This window comes from Carettochelys insculpta, chromosome 8 (assembly GCF_033958435.1).
Source record: "Carettochelys insculpta isolate YL-2023 chromosome 8, ASM3395843v1, whole genome shotgun sequence".
In the NCBI taxonomy this organism is placed as follows: Eukaryota; Metazoa; Chordata; order Testudines; family Carettochelyidae; genus Carettochelys; species Carettochelys insculpta.
In genome coordinates this window covers 71,124,983-71,147,048 of record NC_134144.1, presented here as the reverse complement: position 1 = coordinate 71,147,048, position 22,066 = coordinate 71,124,983, and the positions used below count along the sequence as shown (strand labels likewise).

The window sequence follows — 22,066 nt, the reverse complement described above, 5'->3', positions numbered from 1 at the left end:
GCTCTCTGATTCCAGTTTTGTAAAGTTATGCCAATAGAAATACTTCCATAAATTTTTGTACACAATACATGGTTTGAAATTCAAAAATTCCAATATTGTGTTAGTGCGTGACCATTCTGACATCCTTGTGCCTTCCTGAGGTCTCTTCCCACCGTAGGATTCTAGGAAAAATAAAACAGATTGGTAACTAACTACAGAAAAGTGAAATTGAATAGTCTGTTTTAATTATATACACTGAGGGAAATGTAAACTCAAACCACATGAATGGTGACAAATAAATTAGAGATTAAATGTTCTTTCACTGTTAGTAGTGTAAGGTGTCATTTATAAAAATTGGCATGCTTGCCAAGGGACTCTAAATCAGTTGGCTTTAGGGATATTCTGTCTGTGGAGAGGAGCTCTGAAGGAAACAGGTTCAAATGAGGCTGCTGTACTTTCTTTTAGGAGGTGATAATATATGCTTTCCCACACGTGCATATACCTGCACCAGCTCCAGTCATCTATCTGCTGTGGAGAAGAACATGACCATGGCACCTGTTCTTGTATCCTGTCCCTGCCTTTGTGGAGTTACGCAGAACAAGCTACATTTGGGATTTGCAATTTTTAATCTGCCAGCATGCGTCTGCACTAGGAACTAACACAGAAGTTAGGCGCTACTTCGAAGTAGCCTGCCGAGAGTCTAGACATGTTTTCCCTCACTTCAAAGTTAACTTTGAAGTAAGGGAGTCCAACTTAGAACTCCTTACTCCATTCCCGGGAATGGAGTAGCGCCCAACTTCGAAGTTTAACTTCGAAGTAGGGTGTGTGCCGACACTCAGCTTCAAAGTCTGTTACTTCAAAGTTGTACTTAGAACAAAGTTATTTCTGTAGTGTAGACAGAGCCCCAGTGTTCCTTACATATCTAATTCTATACAGTCTTTCATTTGTATGATAAATGTGTGATTTTGTTTTCTTTGAAAATGCCGTTTTAATGGAAACAGCTTATTCGTGAAGAGAGTAGAAAGGGGAATTATGCTGGGTTGTTTTAAAACCTGATTTATACACACACTCCCCTTAAGTATTGGGAGGAAAACTTTCCATAGGAGGTAGAATTGTGTAGTATTTGTACTACAGTAGTTTCAAACTTTTTGCAGCATCACTTACTTAATGATCAGGTATAATCCTGGACATGGTAGTGTCAGTGTTACCATTTCTAGGATTCTGTGTTGAGAATGTAGTGTGTGTACAGTGAGTGGAAATGGTTGGAATAGCAGCATACTACCATTGTCTCTTGCAGATTGTTTTTGTTGAGAGCAAGGGCTCAGCACTAACTGAGAACTAGCTATTAATTTCATCCATTCACGTTTATAGCTTTCATACTGTTTACTTTTCCTTTCTGATCTTTCACCAGTAGAAATATCAAGGAAGGGCAGTTCTGGTGTGTGTTTTTCCAGGTGGAAAATGGCTGAGGTGGTAGAGGATGATGTAGATGATTCCGCACCCTGAATCCCAGATGTTACTCATAATTCTTTTGTTTGACAATTGTGCATGTGTGTGAATAATCCTTAGTTGAAAACTACATGGTTTTTCCTGGCATTGAATTAAATACATGTAGCTACTTCATTGTTTTTATTTCTTCCTGATGACGTTGGCTGTTTCTTTCTTAGACTTCTTTCACTTTGTCCTGGGCAGCATACTTGTTGGCAAAACATCCTGAAGTCCAGCAATCTGTTTATGAAGAGATAGTCAATAATCTGGGGAAAGATCAAGTTCCTACTTCAGATGATGTCCCCAAATTGCCAATGATTAGAGCCCTGCTCAAAGAAACTCTGAGGTAAATGAAACCTTAGTTATCACTTTGCAATTGTCTGCCAGTTTCTTTCTAGTTATAGTGACTCATGTGGCCAAGCAGTTGTTGCTAGTGGTGGTTGCTATTACTTTTATTAATTGTATGCCCAGTATGCCCAGTGCATTCTGAACAATTTAAGGTAATACATAGCTGCTATATGCTTTTGTTTTTTAAGTGCTCTATAACTATTAACTAATTAACACTCGCAATGTTCCTTTAAGGTAGATAATTGAAGAGCTTGACTGTACCATTAGAGCACTGGTCACTGTGAGAGACTGCAAAACTATACTACCTGAGCAGGAGTTCTGGATAAGTTGTGTCAGAGGAAATACAGGGAGTGCGCCTCCCGCTACAGTACTTGAGGCCATGGTTGCATAGCCTATATCTACCTTTCAGAAATGGCTAGTTTTGCTAGTTACGAGCGGTCTCTGTGCTTCTCGTGGAAGTAAAATAACAGCAACTATGTCTGGCTGCTGAGTGAGGGGTTTCTTTCATACTGCCCCGTTCATATTTATGAACAAAAAATTGTGGTCTGGCCTAAAGTGTCATTATCCCTATTTTACAGATGGAGAAACTGAGGCAGTAAGGTTAACCGTTCAGTTTAAGGCTAACCAATATTTCAGTTTTGTTTACAATAGTATTGTAATTGTGTGGGCCTCAGAATATTAGTAAGAGAAGGTGGGTGATTGATACCTTTTATTGGACCATCTTCTATTTGTGAAAAATAAACTTAAGCTTTTGCAGAACTCTTCTTCAGGTCCAGAAAAGGTGCTTTAGTCAGTAAAAGATATTACCTCACCTATCTCATCTCTGATTATTTCATAGGCAGTGTCAGAATTAAAATGGAGATATTAGTAACTAGTCTTCTAGCCAGACAGACCAAGTTGCCCTATATTCTTTTGGTCCCCAACAGACTCCACACTTGCTACCGGTCTTTCTACTCTTAGGCTATGTCTACACTAGAAGCATCCGTAGCCAGAGGTTACTGTCATCAGAGAAATCTCAGCAGAACCTCTTTTGGCAGATTGCTGCTATGCACAACTTGCTCTGTCGAGAGAACTGACGGACTGCACTGCCCTCCGGTGAAAGAAAGCAGAATGGCAGCTGTCTAAACAGGGCTGCTCGGTGAACCAACAGGACTCCCTGTCTTTTGATGGAAGTGTCTGCACTGCACTGTGACACAGTGCTCTGTCGACAAGAGTGTTATGGCTCAATTTTTTGAGGGATAACACTGTCAAGGCAAAAGCAGAGTTCTGTCAAGACTGTCGACAGAATGCTTTATGTGTGTAGACGTTCCCTGAGTTAAGGCGAAAGAGGGCCCCTTCTGTCGACAAAACTTTCTAGTGTAGACACAGCCATAGTATATATTAAAGTGATATCTAAACTGAATCCTCTGTATAACTTTGTAAGTGAAAACATTTGTCTTTAGGTTATTCCCAGTGTTGCCAGGAAATGGTAGAGTGACACAAGAAGATATGGTTGTTGGAGGATACTTGATACCTAAAGGGGTGAGTTGTGTGATGGTCTCACAGAGGGAAAGGCACATATTTTCTTCATACAATCATAGCAATGTTGGAGTGGAGAAAAGAATGTAAGGCAGTGTTCATTTATGTGAAAAAATTGTATGTGGTTTTATCTGAATCTTGACATAGAAAAAATTATTAGAAGGAATGGTTCTCACTGAGTCTTTCAGTTTTGGCTTAACTCTTCGGTACCTGAGAAACAGAAAGCTATTTATAAATTTGTATTAGGGTGCTATGATTAGGTTTCACAATTACAGCATATGTTCTATTATTTTTGTAAATTAGTGTAGGAGAGATGAATTTCTGTTCTAATTATAGTCGTAGCCAAGGTATAAAGTGAAGACTACAAGCTGTCCACCATTCACAGCAGAAATGCTGATACCATTTGGAGAGTTACATGAGATAAAAGGCGAAATGTACCTTTCCCAAGTAACTAAACTTACAAGACTGATTCTCACTTACATTAAGGTTTCCTTACACTTCTGTGACAAAGTTAAGTGGCCTTATAAATGGATTTAAATGTAATTTGCTCCCTCTTTAAAGCCTCTTTACGCTGTGAGAGCAAGGTAAATTAGACCCTTACATTCTTAACATTATTTAGCTATTGTTGAATTCAGCAGCTCTCTGGGTACCATGATCAACTTTAGTACTGTCACTATTTCTGATCTGTATTCTCTTCTTCTACATTCTTTTTTCTGTTATCTCTCCTTTTCCACTGTCTTGTCCTGAATCCAGAACGGAACTTCGGTGTTCTCTGGGAAAACCAGCGGAACAAGGGGATCCACAAAACATGCGTTAAATACCTAGTCTTCTTATACAGTGAATGGAGAGAAATAGGTATCTTGTGGACCGTAGTCTTAAAGACCTCACACTAAGCTTTATCTTTACAACTCTTTCTCATAGCTTAGGTTTTCATTTTTCTTGCTTCACACGTTTCCCCTTCACTCTTATGTCTAGCACTCCTGAGTTTGAGGGTATTTCTTGCGGCGGCCACTTTTTGGTAACATGCAGCCACCTGTCCGCTGTCTGGAGATGCAGCCACCATATCTGCTGTCTGGAGATGCTCCCTTGGCCTGAAACCTAGAGCCAGAAAGAACAGGGGCATTAGATTGAAAGAAATTGCTGCATCTGGCATCTGACCTGGTCTTCTTCCTCCTGACATTCTCAGGTGCATCCTGCCGAAACAAAGTCCCTGGCTAGGTTGGTGACCTCAACTTCATTTGACTTACTATTCAAAGGTCAGACACTACACTTGGAGTGCACAGATAACTCTGTACCAGCAGTGGGCAACACAAACAGTGCATGGGCTGCATGAGTGGCCCTCCTTCACCACAGTGAGCTGCAGCAGCCCACAACCCAGTGGGGTTCCACTTGTGGCTCCCCAAGTTCTCAATGCCTCTCACACACTGTGGTGCTAGAGCCCCACATTTACCTGTTCCTCCCTCTCCCTCCCAGGACTTTTAGAAAGCCCACATTTCAGGATTCATGCTCTGTCACTGTTCCTGCCCCACCCTCTCAGAGCTGGAATGCTGCAGATACAGGTTTTTGAAGCTGATCTGATTTGAGCCAATGAGAAGGAGATCTAATGTTAAGATATCCACTCTTTATGAAAACCCATACATAATGTCTACATCTTTTTCACATCGTATTTCATATTACAGAAATTGTAAGAGAATTACTACGTGTATCAGAATGAATTAAAAACTGCATTTATTTTCTCAGACTCAGTTAGCACTCTGTCATTATGCTACATCATATGAGGAAGAGAATTTCCCAATGGCAAATGAATTTCGACCTGAACGCTGGCTGAGGAAGGACAATATGGATAGAGTGGATAATTTTGGTTCCATCCCATTTGGTTATGGCATTCGCAGTTGTATAGGAAAAAGAATTGCAGAACTGGAAATTCACCTTGCATTGATTCAGGTGAGTAATCTGTGACCGTGTTATAAAGGCATAAAAATATATTAGAGGTTGAACCTCTTGTTCGGCAACATCCGTAATCCAACATGATTTTAGGTAGCTGGATGACCACTTATCGTGGGAGTGATCAAGTTTCTCATGATCCCATAAAATTTGTTTGCAGCCATCAGTCCTGGCTCTCAGCCTTCTGTGCTGTTATTTAGCTGTAATTTACCACAACTGTCTTCTAAGAGTCCAGTAAGCAGTGGAAGTGTTGGTAGTGCCGCCAGACAATATTGACCTCGTGGTTCTCTTGTTCAGCATGTGTCAGGTCCTGAAGATGCCAGAGTCGAGAGGTTCAACCTGTAGTATCAGCTCTTTAATATGCAAGCATCTTTGGACATCTTTTTAATTAAGGTCACTAACTTGAACCACTATGGTCGCTAGGTAAACTGGACACGAGCATGTTTTAATACAGGGACATGTAAATGTATACATCTAGGAACAAAGGACATAGACTGTGCTTACAGGATGGAGGACTCTATCCTGAGAAACAGGGGCTTGATTTGAATATTGTGTGGCAGATTGCGTGGCAAGGGAGCTTGCTTCAGCAGCCCGGATATAAGGGTCTGCTCTGCAGAGCAGAGGGAGTCTTTCCTTGAAGGGCAAAGGAGGACTGGCCGCCTTAGAAAGCGCCAAGGACAGAACAGTGCTGGGCAAAATCAGGGAGTCAGAGGGAGCTCCGGTCTGGTAACAGCGAGACTGGGCCGCTGATACTGAGGGCTGAGAGGGTGTGGGGGCTACAAGGAAGTCATTGAGATTATTGCAATCGACCATACAAATCCAATATTGGACAGCTAAGCCACGAGAGAAGCTGCAGACTCACACACTGCCCATAGATCCTCACCACCACTGCTCACCACCATCTCTCAAGACGAAAAGGGGCCACAGCATAGTAGTATGAATGTGCTTACAATTAAACATCAATAAAAAGCTACATTCCAGAAATAAACATTGTAAATCCTTGTTGAAGTAAAAGGAAAATCCATCCAATGCAAGATTACTAAGGAAATTAATTACTTAAAGATTGCAGTTGATTTATGAAAATCTTTCTATGCTAAAGTGAAAGGCTCCCTTGCCATATGTTAGGATTGTTTCTTTACTCAATTTTAGTATTTTGAGTGAAATGTATTGAGAACAGACAAGCATTTATCAAAAACCGAAGCAGGTTTATACTTCTGAGACTGAGGCAGACAATAGTAAGCAATAGTCAAATCAAGCATCGATTGGCTTTGTGTTTTCTCTGCTCCCTGTTTCTTTTTCAGGCTTTTGCATATATATTTTTTTTGCTGCTTATATTAAGATTTTGTATTTCTTCCTGAGGCAGAGAAGGCTTTCCCATCAAGTCCTACTTCATGTATCCATCTCCAAATATCGCCAAAAAGATTTGGCTCAGATTGAGAAGTCAAAACACGGGATTTCACAGTCACAACTGATCCACTTAGATGTGCTCCACAGTCATTTGTGTAATTCTCTGTAGCATTTCAAAGAAGTTGCTGTTTCTCTCTTGCTGGTTCTAAAGCTGCTTTAGTGCAGGTATCATGGGCTGTAATGCAGTAGTCTAATATCAGCAAAATCACCTTGACTGAATGACAGCCTGTTATTATTGTTATGTTCTATATAGATGTTTGTATCATGCTGATAACTTTATCATATGAGTATTTGCATTAAGGAATCTCACTAACATCTGTTGTGTTGTACTGGTGCATCCTCTGCTCAATGGAAAAAGTGTGTACAGTGGAGCATTTTGTTTTGGAATATTTTTCATTATTTGCACGCGCGCACACACACACACACATACACTATGTGTTTGTCAGTAGAGACAATGTCAGACTTGCATGCCTTACACTTAGAGAGGATGTTCAGAAGTCCTTAGATCCTGAGACAGTTCATTCTATAGTTTCATTGTGCTAGAGGACCATATTTGTCAAGCTGGAGCCATGTTTCATTTTCTCTGGAGACAAATCAAATTAAGCAGGCTCACTGGAATGGACGGCAAAGTTAGTGCTAGTGCTGAACTGCTAAGGCATTTTTCTAGTTTTCTGTTTGTAGAATTATAAATGTGTTTGTGGATTTATTAGCTAATACCAACCTATGTCTCTTTCCAGCTGCTTCAAAATTTTGAGATCAAAATTTCTCGCAAAACTAAACCAGTCAAGGCTAAAACTCATGGACTTTTGACTCCTGCAGACTCCATCAATGTCAAATTTGCTGACAGGAAATGAAGTGCAAATATTTAGGAAATTTTAGCGTATTCCTCTTGGAAATTGGCATTTGATTGATTGGAATTTGATGATTGTTCTCTTTTCCATTGGGTTGTGGGCATTCAACAAAATCTCAGATGCTGACCTACTTCTAGCAATATCCAAGAGATGTTATTCCTCTCATAGATGATTCCACATGTTCATGTGGAACTGTATGGAAATATAAATTTAAACACTTCTTTTTGCACTGGGAGTCACCTTTTCTCTGGAGTCGTTTTGGATGATAGCAGTAGATGCACTGAAATAACAGCATCAAGTGAAGACGTGGCATATTGTCCTGTGCTTTCTTTAGACTGCTTAGTCATGAAAGACAGGCATTCCTGTGTATCTGTGTGGTGACATACTGTTTCTAAGCCTGCCTGTATATGTTGATTGACAGTTTCTGCTTACTGTCTTCAGTGTATTTTTTTGAATTTTCCCTCTCTTTATTTAGTTTTAAAAAACATTTACATGTTATTAATCAAAATGTTTCAAACTATTGAATTAAGTTTAAATATGTAAAAATATGTGGAAAATGCTGCCAGTTTTAGACTCAACAATTAGTGTCTTTTAAAAAATATTTCATAAGACGAAGTGAATAGAAATAATTGCCCGTTTTGGTTCATAGCCTTTGAAGCATTTCAGAAGCCAGACTGAGCAACATGGACCATTAGTCTGACTTAGGATCACTGTTCTTATGTAAACATATCTGTAAAATTAAAATCATTTGTAAGTAATTTTTTTAAAATAAAGATTTAAACACCATGTTCCAGGATTATCAACCCAATGTTACTGTGCTAATATACGAAAAGCAGAACGTGAAACTAGATAGTTTCACTGTTCCAGCTGAGTAAAATGCATATATTAAATAAATGAGATATGATGGAAATAAATTAGTTTACACATTTCCGTTTCCTGTGACCTAAAATATTACTAGTAAAAAAAGCCTCAAAAAAAAAATTTTTATTCCAATAGTCTCTTCTGAAAAGTAAGAGCTAGAAGCTCTCATTGTAATGTACTGTCGGCCCTCTGTAGGATGGATATGTAACTGCTACAAGGTTTGTTGGTTCTAGATCAATTGATGATCTAGGGGCCAGTCTAAAAAGTGTGTATTTTTCAGTTAAAGTGTCTTTGACAGCTAATGGAAAGTGTCTCTTGTATGTGGCTTCTGATCACCCATGCACCAGTTTTACATTTATAAAGGTATTCTTATGAGAGAGAGTGCTCTACTTCACACCTGTGTCATGCCTTGAGCAAAGTCATTTTGTAAGAGACCTCAAACCTGTATATTCTGATGTCTAATTATGTAAACATGTGTATAGTTAGCTATTAAAGTGTCAATATATTAGATAAAATGTGATATTAGGCAGAGATGTTCATAAACCTTCTGACTTGTTACGTAGATATTAAATACAGTAGTGCCGCGAGTTATGCGAGGGTTGCATTCCCATGCACCCTCACAAAACTCAGATTTCACATAAGTTGGGGAAGGCAGCATTTTCCTTGGCAGAATGCACATTCCGTAGCCGGGGAAGCAGCTGGAGCACCTGGAGCTCCTTTTGCAAGGTAAGTCCTGGGATCTGGGGAGCAGAGCTGGGGAGGGTTAAGCCTGGCGGTGGGCTGGGCCTGTGGGAGGGGGGGCGGAAGGGATTAAGCCTGGGGTGGGTTAGGGCTGTGGGGGTGGAGTTGAGCTGGAGCTGTGGCGGGGGAAGGGGTGAACCAGAGCCACACATGGGGTTTTGAACTGGGGCTGGTGGGGTGAGGGGAGGTTGAGCCAGAGCTACACACTTAGGTGGTGAGCTGGGCCACAGGGGGTTTGAACCGGGGCTGGGGGAGGCCAGGTAGGGGTTGAGCCAGGGTCAGTGGAGTAGGATTTTGAATTGTGCTTAATTCTTGACTGCTCATTTTGAGGGCTTACTGTACAAGAAAGCATGTTGGGAGGCTATTTTTCAAATTGGAATTTATTTTATTGATCTTCACCCATCCACATCTCTGTCAGGACTGTGAATGGGCAATAGGAGATGACCATTTAATTTCATTCCTCTGAGGCACCTGGTATTGGCCACTGTCAGAAGGCCCGATGCTGGTCTAGACAGACCTTTGGTCTGACACAGTATGGGCGTTCTTATGTTCTAACTATCAAAATAATAAATTTAAGTGTCTAAGGTGCTACGGGACTGCTTGTTAACTGTGAAGCTACGGACTAATATAGCTACCCTTCTAGGACTATCAAAAATAGTTTAACATTGGAGAAAAACAAAAATTTGTTATTCCTGCTTGTGATTGTCTGCTGAGCAATACTTCTGTCTTTTTGTGTCTTAAAGAACTTATGGGAGTGAGGTGGAAAGGAGACCTTTTGCTGTAATGGCAACTTGGTGTGTTGGACTGTTAATGGAATAAGTACAAATAAGTGCGTTATTTATTTGTTAATCAATATAGAAAATAGGCAGGCATTCTAAAGCTATACAGAAGCTGCCATGGATACCAGCACCCAAAGAGTTTGAAAATGAATAATATACAAGCATCACAATTCAAGAATTTGTTGCAAATGGTGCAATGGCAAATTAAAGGACACTGAAGTAATCTTGATCTTAAATCTTTCTTAGCAACTCGAATTTACCTCTTTTCAAATTTACACCACCACCCATTCTAAACTTGTTCAAAGATCTTGTTTAACTGTTCCAATTTAAATATGGTCTGCTGGATTTATACAGTTGGATGACCAAATGAAATTTATCACTATTCCACTTTGAATAAATGGTAAAGAGGGCTTGTCACAGGATGGCTGGCCCCTTCAAGTGAAGATGGTTCAGCAACGCTGGTGAGTAGGTTGGGTCTAATGTAGGGACACACAAAATCGAACTGTCAGTGTTAACAGTCAACCCCTGTACTCTTCAACCGCATGCAGCGTAAGGAGAGTTTCTCCCATCACTCATCCTCAGTGAGGACAGCCAGGTAAGTTGATCTTACATAAGTTGATTCTAGTTACACAATTGATGTAGTTGGAATGGTGTATCTACAGTTGACTTTAAGGTCTAGTGTAGACCGGGCCTTAGGTTTCTTTTAAGGCTGTGGGCAGGATTAATGGACCATTTAAAAAAATAAACCTGCAACAGAGGATGCTCTCTCGTTTGAAAAGGTGAGGGTGGAGTAATTGCTGATGATTGAAGAAAGGACATAGTCATGATAGTGACTTGTTGGATTATACGTAGCCAGCAGAGCAACCTAGGAAAACTCAGTCTCTCTGATTAGGCATAAGTGAGGTATTGTTGTGAAGGATTCAGCGTGTGGCAAAGCTCTGGCCATGCCCCAAAGGGCCTGTGCTTCTGGTGGATTAGCATTTGCATCAGAGGCTCGCTGTGTTCCTATACACAGCCTCTTTCCCTTTACCACAGGCAAGGGTCATGGTCTACTGAGCCAGCCTCATCATAGGCTTGTCCACAGTTTGAGAGAAAACCCCTCCATAGTCCTGGTTTTCTCTCTCAGGGGGAGTCCTTGAAGTGGCATGGGGAGGGCTGGGGGGGAACCCCAGGCCCACCCTCTACTCCAAAGGTCTGGCCCAGGAACCCTACAGCAGCAGCAATAGATGGGGTTTCCTCTACTCCCAGTCGGGCAGATTCTACCCTGGGACGCTTCCCCAGCCGCTTCCTCCTTGTACTTTTCCACTGGTACCTGGCTAGTCCATCCTGCTGTACTACAGCAATCTGGCTTCCCCACAGTCCTCAGCTCTCAGCCAGGGCACTTCTTCCCTCTCTGACTTTGAGCTCCTGCCCTCCCTGTGGGAGGCAAGATCTACATTTTAAACAAGCCCCAGCAGGCCGTAATGCACTGCAGGTGTACTGAATAGCCTGTTGCTTGTGGAACATTCTGAATTGGCCCAGGTGTGCATGGCCCAAGTCACTCGGGGAAGAGGACTTTACCCAGAACCCAGCATATCTGCTTGCCATTACAGCACAGCAGCCAGTCGGTCTGGGTGTGTCACAAGTGGAACAGTTAATTGTTTTCTTTTTTTATGCTGTTCTGGAATATTAAAAAGAGGGATCACTCAAAAACAGGCATAATGAAGGAAATGATTACATAGCCAATCTGTTGAATTCAATGCTGCAGGTATTCCTATGATTCACATTGCCCTACTATGCAGTTGCCTTATAATCTTCTATGTACTTATCTCCTCAGCACCCCTGTGACATAGGGAATTTCCATTTTATAGATGGGGAAATGAGGCACAAATCCGCTAACTGACGTGCAAGGTCGTACAGGAAGTCTAGGGCAGTGTGATTGGTTGTGCATCTCTCACATTAGGCTGCCGCTCAGACAATACTGGGCATGCTCCAACTGCTGCCTTAGTGTTAAAGTGAGCAGTGCAGCTCATTCTAGGATGACTTCCAAGGAGCAAAGATGTTTGGTGGAAGTGCCTCCTCAGGGCCCGCTTCAACACTTGACTACGGGAACCAGAGATGCCAAGGAACAGGCTGGAGACCTGTTGCCTATGGCTGGCCAGCTAGCATCAGAATCTCAGGGAACTACCTATGTCAAAGTGCTCAGAGGCCCCACTGATGTACAGACTTCACCTTCAGGAGACAAAGTGGAAAGTGGTCCAGAGTGATACGGGTGGTCTCTCTCAACCAAGGAAGGTTAGATGTGGTAGGATCCCAGCTAACCCGCCACACCACTGTCAGGGCTTTGGGATGGGACCAAATGGAGCAGGAAGGGCTTGGCCCAGTGTTCCCTCTAATTTTTCTGTCCATGTGCACCAAGGCACGTGCAGATGTGCACCACCAGTAGAAACATGCTGCTTATTGTGGGGGGTCGTGGGTGCTCTGCTAATCAGCTGAAGAACACCTGAATCTGGGCTGGGCAGTCATTTCAACCCTCAGCTCACTAGGGATTGCTGCCTGGATTTCCTTACCCCAGTCATCAGCCCCTTCCCCACCATGTTACAACCTGGATAGAATGATAGAAGATTAGTGTTGGACGAGACCTCAGGAGGTCATCTAGTCCAGCCCCATGCTCAAAGCAGGATCAACCCCAACAAAATCATCCCAGCCAGGTCTTTGTCAAGCCGGGACTTAAAAACCTCTGGGGTGGAGATTCCACCACCACACTAGGCAGCCCAGCCTAATGCTGTATGACCCGTCTGGTGAAGTATGTTACCAGATTTGCCTGGTGTTTTGGGGTATGTTCATTTATTAGGGTTGCTCTTATGGGGAGAGAGGGTCTGATCATTCTGTCATTGTGCTGTTTGTGTTGCTTGTGTTCTCATCGGGAGCTTGGTTTCTCCCTTCTGCCAATTCCTTCCCAATGGAGCTACCCTGCAGAATCTAAGTTGACTGGGTTCTTCCCACTCTTGAGTCAGATGAACACAAACACACTCACAATTACTACCTGAGCACATCTGAGAACACTGGTTAATCAGCACTCACCAGCTGATCCCTTAGTAGTCCCTGGTCTCAGCAGGCTGAGTTACACAGCACTGCCAAGCTGTGACCCTGCTGTGCCCTTGGACTCAACAGTCTGGGTTTAAACAGCTCTTTAAGCTGCCACCCTCATATGCCCCCAGATTCAGCACCTTTATAACCCTACTTCACACCACAACCAGTCTGCTGGTAACCCACTTGCTGAGCAAACCCCACAGGCTTTTTGGGTGCTAAAAGGATCTTTTGTTTGGTATATATTAGCTTTGTTCCTTTGGGTGTCTTTGTGTATGTACCCTATGACCAATTCAATCATAGGGAGCTCATTTCATAATGTTTCAATGGATGGTACTTTTACCTCTGTGATCCCTGTCTCTTCTCTGGGACCCCAAAGTTAGAGAAGCCTTTTTACATTTATAGATGGGAAACTGAGGCACAGAGAGGCTAAATGATTTGCCAAAGGTTATACACAGTCTGTAGCAGACCAGGCACTTGAACCTGGGTTTCCCGTTTCAGACCAGTGCTCCAGCCAGTGGGATGTTGTTTGGCCCCTTCTTTTTTAATAAAATGGATAACTTAAATGCACATGTTGTGTGAATATTTTTAAATAGATTTCATCTGAGAACATCCCCAACTGTCCAAAATGTAACTTGTCTCTGAAAGTATAGCATAGGTTATTTTTCAGTAATCTTTGAGGAATAATATTGTGTGGTCCCACAGTACCACTAGGTGGCACTGTCCTCACAGAATGTATCTTTAAGAAGAAAAATCGTATGTAAAATAAACAAAACAAGAACACCCTGATGTGTACAGTAACAGAGGAAGCTGTGCTAGTCTATACACTATCAAAACAAAAAGCAGTCAAGTAGCACTTTAAAGACTAGCAAAATAATTTATTAGGTGAGCTTTCGTGGGACAGACCCACTTCTTCAGACCACCTGATGTGTACGTAGAGGACTTCTGGTTTTTGGTTGTAACTAATAAACATAACATAAAAATGGCCACACTGGGTCAGCCCTGTGGCCCATCTAGCCAGTAGCCTGTCTCTGAAAGTGGTCCTTGACCAGTGCTTCTTGAAGTGGGAGGGTTAAGGATGCATGTAGCTTGTGGTTTCATCCCTGCCTTTCTTGGCTAATAGCTATTGATGGACCTATGTGCCTTGAGCTTATCTAGTTTGCATTTGAACCCAATTGTACTTTTGCCCTTCACAGTGTCTCCTGGCAATCAGTTACAAAGTTTGATTGGGCCTTGCGTGAAGAAGTATTTCATACTGTTTGTTTTAAACCTTTTGCCTGTAAATTTCCTTGGGTGACCCTGGGTTCTTGTGTTATGTAAAATGCACATGTCAGAGCAGTTGTGACTTAGCTTTATCAAGTCACGTTTAGGGCACTGTTCCACTGCACATGATGCACCAGCAGAAGTCACCACTTCTCTTTGTTCATACAGCGCCTAGCACTGTGGGATCACAGTCCATGAGTGTGGCTCCTGAGTGTTATGCAAATACAAATAATGGATGACAATTTGTTTAAAAATTTAAAAATTCCTTAAAAGCTGGTAGAATAGAACAGAGAATGAAAGACTGTGTACCTTGTATTTCATGGATGGGATAACCAAAGAGCCCCAAGGAAGCAGTATGTTCATGACAAGCTCAACCCTCATCCACCCCAAAAAAGGCTTCTGTATAGAATAGGTATATGTAATTTCAGTAGGTACCAACTTCATGACCTCTAGAACTGCCATGTCACCATGAAGCTATGAATAGAGGGAGTCTGTATATTAGTAGGGTTTGCAACTGACTCCTACATGTCTCTCTCTCTTGCTGGGGTTAAAACTACCTTGGGCAGAGGATCCACTTTCAGATGAACTCCGAGTCTATATAAATAATATCCTTGGAAGTCTGTGGGTGGTTTTATTGCTTTTTTTAACAATTTAATCTTGGGGATCAAATTCAGTGGGGTGGTAAGGAGAAGACAGAAAGGGAATATGGGGTCAGTTCCCTTGCTAAACGCTGACTACTTAAACCCCGGTAAAGTGGAACCTTCAGTGTTCTGCAGCGTAGCTACACTCTGATGATGTCTGTGCAAGATCATCCCCATCCGTGCAGTTTTGTTTCTCATTCTTTCATAGAGCTGCTGAGTATTTCACAGACCCTGCAGTTCTACTCTCTTGTTATACTTGCTGCTAACCTTGACCTGGAAGCTGAAATGAGTGAACTCATTGTAGTGTATTATATTTTTATTATTATTCAGATCTGAATATAATATCCACTGACAGCAGAATGACTGACAGTATTAAAGTTACTGGCAGAGGGTCCAATCCTGTGTGGTGAAACACACTCCACTTCAGTGAGAGAAAGATCAGACCCAGAGTGGGACGTTAACTTGAACTCTCAGAATCTGTCCCTATCATAGAGCGTTGCCTTACAAATCTCTAAAGCCAGAATATCTAAAAATGGGTTGAGGGAATTCCACCAGATCAGGCACAAGATCATCTTAGGTTGGGGTGATTTTATCTTAAATTCAGAGCTCTAACCATGCTGTCAGGCACCTCTGGTTATGGCCTGCGGCTTACCTTGGACCCCCTGGCCTGGCCTGTCCTGGCCCGCTCCCAGCACCCACCCAGCCCAGTACCCGAACCACCCCCAGCCCGGCACTCCCTGCAAACACCTCCTTCCCCAGGTATCGCTGGTGCAGCCCAGAGGAGCTGCCACCGCCTCCTCCACTGGAGCATGCAGCCTTCCATCAAATAAGGGTACTGCCCCCTCATCCTGCATGAGATGAGGATCTGGGATATTTGGGTCCCTGGATTATTTTGGATAATCCAAATGGCATATGAACTATGATTTGTTCACCGACATCCAAGGGAGTGTGACTTCTTATGTCACCCCAGGGAAGACAACCCTATCAGAAAATTCTCCACTGCCTTGTGGGTAGGTTCAGTAGATCCAAAGGCTATGGGAGTAAACCGAGACAGAAAATCCAGAGTGGCGACCCTAACACAGTTAGCAGGGAGGATTCATCAAACGTGCTTTCTGGCATTTCCTTGCAGTCGCCTCAGTTCCAAACATTTTTGACTTATGTCTTTCCTTTGGATTCAACTGGGGCAACCTAGAGGGGGACAGTGCCGCTTGGGCAACAGACTTGCTCCAAACAATAGCCCAGGCAATGCAGCATGTAAGAGGGTGCCAAGTGGAGAGGACACTCCATCCTTATTGATTGCATGGAAACAACATGGGAAGTGGCAGGTACGGGTTATAAGCCCTTCTCAACTGGCGAAGAGGAGGACGCCATGGGTTGCTTTCATCGGTGGGAGGGGTCATCACACTCCACTGGTCAGCTACCGCCCATCTCAAGCCAGGCAGCCCCCGATCAATAAGGTGCTGACCCGCCACATCTGCCTTCCTCATGGGGTGCATGGGGATAGACCAGAAATTGAAAAGTAGATGTAAATGGTGTACCCCCCATACAACAAAATAATCAGCTTGCCTCTGGCTCGGTAGCTAGAATGTGTGTACCATGTATCTGGGACTTAAATCTGCCCATGACCTAACTCAATACACAAAACAGCAGTCATCGATCAACAGCTACACAAACTGATCATTGACATCACTGCTCTCCAGGAAACCCGGCTGGCAGATGCTGGGTCAGTGAAGGAAGCCAACTATACTTTCTTCTGAAAGGGCTTGAGTTCAGAGGAACACCACCTCTGTGGAGTTGGCTTTACTGTTCAGAACCATCTGCTGAAATCTATCAGTACACCTATAGCTGAATTGGAACACATTATATCCTTGAAGCTCTGCACTAACTGAGGATATGTTAACATCATCAGTATTTATCCGCTCACATTGGTGTTGTGCACAAAAGACAATGACCATTTTTATTACAATCTTCAGAAAGTTATCGACTCCTTTCCAACTGGTGAGCAACTGTACATCCTTGGTGACTTCAATGCAAGAGTTGGACGCAACTATCAGTCCTGGCCTGTCAGCCTTGGTCATCACGAAGTTGGGAAAATGAATGAAAATGGTCAAAGGCTTCTCGAATTCAGCTCTCAGAATCAGCTCTGCGTCATTAATACTTTCTTTAATTTGAAAGTGTCACAAGGTTTGTGGCGCCACCCTAGATCCAGTCACTGGCATCAACTTGGCCTTGGACTGCTATGCAGGAAACATCTCAATGCTGTCAAATATACACACACATACTACAGCGCAGATTGTGACACTGATCACTCCTTGATCATCAGCATAGTGAAAATCGTTCCAAAGAAACTCTATCTGACAAAGGAATCCAGTAAGCCAAAGATCAATACCCTCAGTACCAGAGATGCGCTGAAATGCTCTGTCTTTGCAGATGACTAGTGGGGTTCCACAGGGTTCCACAGGGGTCCGTTTTAGGACTGGTTCTGTTCAATATCTTCATTAACAATTTTAGATATTGACATAGAAAGTACACTTATTAAGTTTGCAGATGATACCAAGCTGGGAGGGGTTGCAAGTTCTTTGGAGGATAGGGTCATAATTCAAAAGGATCTGGATAAACTGGAGAAATGGGCTGAGGTAAACAGGATGAAGTTTAATAAGGACAAATGCAAAGTGCTCCACTTAGGAAGGAACAATCAGTGTCACACATACCGAATGGGAAAGGACTGCCTAGGAATGAGTACAGCAGAAAGGGATCTGGGGGTTATAGTGGACCACAAGCTAAATATGAGTCAACAGTGTGATGCTGTTGCAAAAAAAGCAACATGATTCTAGGATGCATTAACAGGTGTGTTGTGAACAAGACATGAGAAGTCATTCTCCCGCTCTTCTTTGCACTGGTTAGGCCTCAGCTGGAGTGTTGTGTCCAGTTCTGGGCATCGCAGTTCAGGAAGGATGTGGAGAAATTGGAGAGGGTCCAGAGGAGAGCAATGAGAATGATCAAAGGTCTAGAGAACATGACCTATGAAGAAAGGCTGAGAGAATTGGGCTTGTTTAGTTTGGAAAAGAGAAGATTGAGGGGGGACATGATGGCAGTTTTCAGGTATCTAAAAGGGTGTCATAAGGCAGAGGGAGGGAACTTGTTCTTCCTTGCCTCTGAGGATAGAACAAGAGGCAATGGACTTAAATTGCAGCAGGGGAGGTTCAGGTTGGACATTAGGAAAAAGTTCCTAACTGTCCGGGTGATCAAACACTGGAACGAATTGCCAAGGGAGGTGGTAGAATCTCCATCACTGGAGATATTTAAGAAGAGGTTAGGTAGATGGTTTTCAGGGATGCTCTAGAAAGTGCTTGGTCCTGCCGTGGGGGCAGGGGGCTGGACTCAGTGGCCTCTCGAGGTCCCTTCCAGTCCTACTATTCTATGATTCTATGATCTCACTTGTGAAATGGAACAGAAACCAGACCAACCAACCATTGATGAAACAGGCTTCATGCTGAAAGATGGCATATATGATTGTGCCAAATCTGCCTTTGGAATATGTACGTTCTCCAGCAAAGACTGGATCAATGGAAACGCTGACATTCTTAGGCCTTTCCTTGAAGAAAAACACAAGGCACATCTGAATAACATAAAGAACCCACCTGAAAACCCAAGAGATCAGCTTCAACATGCAAGATCTGTTCTTCAGAGAGAATGCAGGAGGTGGGGAAACATGTATTAGGCCGATCTATGTTCGAATATTCAAAAGGCATCTGATTTGGATGACCTGAAAACTATGTATGATAGATTGAAGAAAGCACTCGGACCAAATGTTGCCAAAGTCACCCCACTGATGCATTTAAATGGACAGGTGATCACAGACAAAAAGCTGCAGATGTCCAGATGGGTGGAACACAACTCAAGTGTAAGAGCAAGCCATGCAAAAGAACTTTATCTTAGAAGGAAAAGCTCTCAGACTCAAGAATTTGGAAATGGACTGACGTGGTTATTGCAGTCGACTGTGCAAATCCAGTGTTGGATGGATAAGCCATGAGAGAAGCTGCAGACTCAACACTACCCATAGATCCTCACCGCGGGTGCTAACCACCGTCTCTTGAGACGAAAAGATGCCATATACAATGAGTCATTTAAAATTTCTGCACAGCCCCATATACTACTTTGTTCTAAGAGGCATTTGCAGACTGCCTTGTGAGGGTTGTGAAAATCTTACAGTGAGGATGAAAGGAACTGCCTGGGTTGGCTTTCTTAAGCCATGGTAACATTTTTTCAGACACTTGTCCTAGACAAAAATGCTAATTATGGAAATTTTCCACAATCAAAAGGCTAAATAAAAAAATTCATACATTTCATTTGTCTGGAACAAAACAAACATTTTTGTTTTTGTTTTTCCAATGTGAACATAAATAAATAAAAGAATAAAACTAAAGAACAGAAAGGTCATCTTGAACTAGAAAATCATTCTGTTGTGTTGCAAATGCTGAGATGATATTTTTTTCCAAATACTCAATTCAGCAAAATCAACATGAATGCCAAAATGTTGATGTTGCCAAATAGGCTGCTTTTTTGTGGCGGGAGTGCGACAGGATGTACCAACCCCACACTGAGCCGTGGGGGTGGGGAGGGGGGTGAGAACCATGCCTATTGGACAGAAAGGGCCCCGCCCCCAAGGCCCTGCTGGGCATGCTCTAGCTGTAGCCCAGGTATAAAGGCTGGGGAAGCCTAGCAGCTGGGGCTGGCCAGCAGGGTGGAAGGAGCTCCTGCAGAGGCCTGGGAGCCACTGCCACCTGAGGAGCGGCAATAGTGGCCCAAAGAGCAGCGGTGGCAGCTCCCACCAGAGGAGCGTCTGGAGGAGGCATGGCCAGAGCAGAGATGATGGACCACACTGGGAACAGGGTAGGAAGTAGCTCAGGGTGGGGGAACCAGGAAGGTTACCAGGGAGCTCAGTGTGTTGCAGTGGGGATCCCTGCTGAGCTGGGGCCTGGGGTCCCACACCCACCACCAACAGGGCCCTGTGCTGGAGCTTGGTGGAGTGGGTGGGCCCACGCTCCTGTACCCCCACTTCCCTGTGAGCCTAAGGCAGGAAGGACCTAGGTAGCTGAGGCATGACTGAGCTGGGAGGCTCCATATACTGGTACTAAGCTGCTGGGGCTGGATTGGGTTGTGGAGCCCTGAGGGTGACTCAGGAGCCCTTGGGAGCAAGGTGGGGCAGGAGATCCTGCCACAGGGAGTGGGAGAGGAGATACTGAAAAAGTGTTTTGACCAAAAATCTTTGTAACACTAATCATGTCCTCTTTCACTGGTGAGGCTGGTTATGTAGGGCTTTGTCTACACTGGCAGGTTTTGTTGAGTAAAAATGCCTTTTGGTGACCAAACTGAGTGTTCACACTGCAGAGTGACTTTAGGTGGGAAAATTGGCCATTTTTGTTCAAGAAACGTCCAGTTCCATGAGGGACTCTTTTATTTGCCTGTCCTTTTGTCATAGACAAACATGCACTGTAGATTCTGACCTCCAGGAAGTGGCCCACAATTCCCAATCAGCTGCTCTGGTCAACAGTTTGAATTCCACTGCCCTGTAGCCAGGTGCCCAACTATCTGCCCCTCCCCCCTGGAAAGTCTGGTGAAATTTAAATCCCATTTCCTCCTGCCAGGGGGGGCTGACAGATTTGCTGAGCCCCTGGGCAAATGTGGGGGTGGCTCCTTGCTCATGGAAGGGGTGGGGCTTTGGGAGGAGGGGGTGGGACTGAGGGCAGCCAGTCCTCAGCATGGCCCAGAGTGCTCTGCACCATGCCCCTGGTACCCAGGCAGCCCTCAGAGCCATGTGGTGGTCCAGGGGTGATTTAAAGGGCTCTGGCTGAAAGCCCCAGACCTTTTTGAATCACTGGGCTGTGGGGCAGTTCCCCCTATGCCTCTCTCCCCGCTCCCTTTCCCCAGTGCTGGGCTGTCTGGCTTTTCTGTGTGAATTCACTGAAGGGGACAGTGACTGTCTGGTTTCATCCACCGGCTTGTTGAGGCATTTGTTGCAATGCGTGAGGTTGACCATAAGGGGCTGACCTTACAAATTGTGGTGTCCTGTGCAGCCGGAGCACCCAGACAACCTTCCACTCCTCTCCCCACTTCTTCCCCCTACAGCCTGGCTCAGTGTGCATTGGTCTCATGGTGCCTTCTGGGTGCCCATGGCACCATGTGCTCCCCTGCTTGGACTGCCGTAGAGCCATTGGATGTGATCGGTGTACGGGGAGAGGAGTCTGTTCACAATCTGGTGCGTCACTGAAGTTCTGCCATTTCTGTACAGAGCAGGACGTTATTCTGGTCAGTGACCCCACCTTCACTACCAAGAGCCCTGTGATTAATTCAGAGGGCAAGGAGGTGGCGCACTGAGTGCCTGACCCAGGGAATGAAGTAGTTGATGGAAAGGTTGCGACAGACAAGGACCAGGAGCTGGGGTCACTGAGTGTCTGGCAGTCAAGAACTGTTCCCCACTGCTGAGGGGCATAATCAGCAGGGCCAATAGCCTTTGTGGGCCCCAGGGCAAGGTGAGAGGGGCCCCTAGCTCTGCATTCCCAAAGGGGCAGGACTAAGGGTGGAAGGGGCGGGGCCTAGGGCAGCCAACACATTGGGCCCTCCCCCCACACCACACAGAGTGGTGGAACAGCACTTGAAAGGGGCCCTGAGGTCCTACTGTAGCAGCAGCGGCAGCCAGAGCGCTGGGCCCGTTTGAAGTGCTGGGCCCCAATGAATTGCCCCCGGGTCCTCCCAACCCCAACCTGACACCATTGGCGGGTCTGGGCATCACCAGTGTGAGCAACTGCTTTCTGGGGCCCAGGAATCAGGGGATGAGATGTAAGGTGAGTGGCTGTGGCTTATGGTGTGCAGGGCTGAGGGAAGGGAGCAGTAGGAAACTGGCTGTTTCTGTGAGCCGCATGTATCCCTGTGTAACTAATTGGAATGGCCGAACAGGAGGGTGACATTCGTCGTGATCTCAATAGAATCCTGCAGAGAGAAGCTGTCGCAACTTCTCCTGAGGTACTTGGTCGCTTTCTGCCACAGGTTCCATGGCTGTGCAGCTTTGGCCTCTCCCTCCTTGCAGGACACTATCCAGTACAATTCATTTGTCACGTGTGCAGGAACCAAAGCAAATCCTAGGTCAACTGCATATGGAGCAGAGTGAAGCTAAAAG

At 44.2% G+C, this 22,066-nt stretch overlaps 1 protein-coding gene across 1 annotated transcript in view; it reads left to right on the top strand.

Annotated features, from left to right (window-relative positions):
• The window catches only part of CYP27C1 (cytochrome P450 family 27 subfamily C member 1), a 39,686-nt gene extending 32,148 nt beyond the window's left edge, over positions 1-7,538 (top strand). Inside the window, exons 6-9 of the mRNA XM_075001748.1 lie at positions 1,647-1,813; positions 3,258-3,336; positions 5,074-5,277; positions 7,422-7,538. Coding sequence (XP_074857849.1) covers positions 1,647-1,813; positions 3,258-3,336; positions 5,074-5,277; positions 7,422-7,538 — 567 coding nt within the window. The remainder of the gene's footprint in view (positions 1-1,646; positions 1,814-3,257; positions 3,337-5,073; positions 5,278-7,421) is intronic.
• Positions 7,539-22,066: the final 14,528 nt, after the last annotated feature.